A 3249-nucleotide genomic window follows, 5' to 3' on the forward strand; every position below is an offset into this window, starting at 1 on the left:
CCGCGGTAGACCTGGTGGAGACAATGAGACGGGTGAGGAGCTGCCAGTGCCACTCGCTGGCGTTCAGCTCGCCCGGGACCCCCCTGCACACGCGGGAATGAGCCCTGGCCTGGCGGCTGGGGACTCCAGGTGCCCTTCTCCCCCGGCTAACGGGCTCGGGCAGCTGCGAGGGCACCGGGACGCTGACGCCAGGGCTAGCAGCTCCACCCAGGCTGCTCCAGCGTCCGTGCCCAGCAGCCTCCAGCCGGGGGCAGAGATGAGCCCGGGCCACGGCAGCGGAGTGGGGGAGGCTGGGGAGCGACGGACAGGCCCACGGTGGGGTCTGAGAGCTGTGACTGCTGCTGGCCACCCGCGGCGTCTGTCCTGGCAGCAGCACACCACTTCTCTTGCTCAGAGGACGATGCCCCAGGCCACACCGAACCTCAGGGCAGGGGCGGGTCCATGAGAACATCAGACTGGCCCCTACCAACAGTCCAGCTAGCCCTGGGTCCTGTCTTCTGGCTGGGGCCGGTGCCAGAGCACATGGGGGAATGAACAGCCCAGAGCAATTATCAAGTGACGCCTGGTCCCAGCTTCTGGCTGTCAGGTTTAGGGACACCCAGAGCAGGGGGTTGTGTCCCTGCCCATCCCAGCTAATAGCCATTGAGGGACCGATCGTCCAGGAACTTTCTTTTTTGGAACCCAGTTATACTTTTGGCCTTCACAACATCCCCTGGCAGCGAGTTCCACAGGTTGACAGTGTGTTGTGTGAAGAAATCCTTCCTTTGGTTTGTTTTAAACCTGCTGCCTATTAAATTTATTGGGTGACCCCTGGCTCTTGTTATGTGAAGGAGTAAATAACACTTCCTTCTTCACTTTCTCCACCCCAGTCATGATTTTATAGACCTCTATCATATCCCCCCTTAGCCAGCTCTTTCTAAGCTGAAAAGTCCCAGTTTTATTAATCTCTCCTCATACGGAAGCCGTTCCATGCCCCTAATCTCTACTTTAACCTATTCTAATGTATCTCTTTTAAGGGTGGGCGACCAGACCAGCCCGCAGTATTCATGGTGTGGGCGCACCAGAGATTGAGATAGGGGCATGACAATATTTGCTGTCTTACTATCTGTCCCATTCCTAATGGGACTGGCTCACGTCCCAGATGAGGAGCCCCTTATCACAGCTTCAAATATCAGGAGTCAAGGTCATTCTCCTCTATACACCTAGTGACGGGGTGTCTAGATTGCCTCCTGCAGCAGGGAGTTCCACAGCTGCCCTGGTCTCTATGTGTCCCCTTAAGGCCTGTGCTCTGGGATGGGGAAGGAGGCTCTCATCAGATCTCATTGTCCCCTTCTGAGCTTTTCTTTCCAGCCTAACTAAGACGCCTCAGCCTCCTTCACTCCCAGCCCCAGCCACAGCCCGGTCTCTGTTCTCCTCCGTGTGCCCTCTCCCCTCGCCCCCAGCCCTGAACACACCACAGGGCATTACCAGGGCCTGCGTGGTGGGGAACGGCTGCAGGTCCCGCGGCTTCGGCAGCTTGGGGATCAGGTCTTCCGGGTCCACGTTCACCTGCAAGAGAACCAAGCCCGTGTAGCGCACAGGGGGCACAGGGTTGCCCCACCTGGGGGGGCCGGGCAGCAGGCTACTGGACGGGGCACACTGCTGACGGCCTGCTGTATCCCACTCAGTCAGCGGGGCACCCACATGGCCCCAGGGCGACAGCTCTCCGTAAAGGGGCAGCGAGCAGGAGCCGTACTGCAGAGCTCGTGAGCTGTGTGTGTGTGTGGTGTGTGCGGTGGGTTTCCTGCCCTTGGCTCTGCTGGGCCAGTGGCCTGGGGCACCCCAGTCACCCCCCCCCACACACTCACCCTCATCTTCCTCTGGCGCGGGCACAGGTAGAGGTCGAGGCAGCGCTCGAAGCGCTCGTGGATGAAGCGGGCGTAGGCTGGCACCGCGCGCAGGCACCGGTACTGCTGGGGCAGGAAGTTCAGCTTCCGCTCCGCGACCTCCTGCTGCTCCCAGGCCAGCTTCTGCAGGGCAAAGGCCAAAGGTCAGCAGCCGGCCCCCAAACCAGACACCTCTCTGGGGACAGCCTGCTGGGTCCCCAGGGGATCTGCTTTCCGTCCCCTCCCCGGGGGGGGCCCAGGTGCCCAGAGCCCGGCTGCCAGGGGCAGAGGGAGTGTCTGAGCCTGGGAACCAAGCCCGTGGCAGTGCCAAGGGGCCCGGCCCAGAGAACTGCTCCCCGCACTAGCCACAGAATCACAGAAACATGGGGCTGGAGAGGCCATGGACTCCATCCCCCCGTGGTGGGGCAGGGCCGAGGAGCCCTAGACCAGCTCTGGCAGGGGTTTGTCCAGCCTGTGACGGGGACCCCACAGCCCCCCTGGGCCGCCTGTTCCTGATCTCTAACCTAAACCTCCCTTGCGGCAGGTTCAGCCCGTTACTTCCTGTCCCACCCTCGGTGGCCCCGGAGAACCGCTGATCCCCGGCCTCTAGCACAGCCCTGAGCCCAGCTGAGGGCTGCCCAGAGCGGGGCAGTGACCTCCCGCGTGTGCACCCCGGAAGGACCGTAGCCCCTTTCGCAGCTGCACCCCACTGCTGGGTCACGCTCAGTGTGGGAGCCGCTGTCACCCCAACCCCTTGCCACGGGGGTCTTTGCACTCGTCTGTACTGAATTTCATCCATGCCGAACCTGCCCGCAGCACCCCCCGGAGCTCCCCACCCAGAGAGTGCACCCGCCATAGCCCCATGAGCCCCCCAATATCCGCAGAGCACCCCCTCCTTGCCCCTCACCTCCTCCTCGCTCAGCAGGTACTCGGGCGGGGGGTTGTACGACTCCTCGTGGCCCGGCAGCCGCAGCTTTGGGGCCGGCACGTGCATTTTGTGGCGCCCCAGGATGGAGTTGGGGTCCTCCTGGGCCCAGAGGTCATAGTAGGTGGGCGTGTCCTCCTTGGGCTTGCGAGGTTTGATCCAGCCCATCTTGATGGCATGGACCAGCTTGGAGACCTGCCGAGCAGGGAGAGGCCACAGAAAGGTCAGCACCAGGATTCGGGGGTCCTGGCTGGGGGCCCAGCGCTGGAGGCCCAGTGCTGGGGGCAGCTGGCACTGACAGGCTCTTACCTTCTCCTTCTCCAGGAGGGACGGGATGAAGCTGCGCTTGTCAGCCGGGCGGTTCGTCACCGGGTGGATCATCACCTGGCTGCTGAAGAAGTCAACCGCTGGCTGGGAAGGGAGAGCGAGGGGTCACTCCGGCTGCCCCGGCTCCTTCCC

At 62.7% G+C, this 3249-nt stretch overlaps 1 protein-coding gene across 1 annotated transcript; it reads right to left on the minus strand.

Annotated features, from left to right (window-relative positions):
• Nucleotides 1–1467: 1467 nt before the first annotated feature.
• Nucleotides 1468–3201, minus strand: LOC112125431 (ribosome biogenesis protein bop1-A-like; the record flags this gene model as incomplete). The annotated part of the gene is made up of 4 exons (XM_029914183.1): nt 1468–1548; nt 1848–2009; nt 2773–2985; nt 3100–3201. Coding segments are annotated over 4 exons (558 nt in total), but the record flags the coding sequence as incomplete, so codon positions are not given.
• Between the last annotated feature and the right edge of the window lie 48 nt (nt 3202–3249).

Source organism: Terrapene carolina, unplaced genomic scaffold, assembly GCF_002925995.2.
Source record: "Terrapene carolina triunguis isolate 2854851 unplaced genomic scaffold, T_m_triunguis-2.0 Scaffold33016, whole genome shotgun sequence".
NCBI lineage: Eukaryota > Metazoa > Chordata > Testudines > Emydidae > Terrapene > Terrapene triunguis.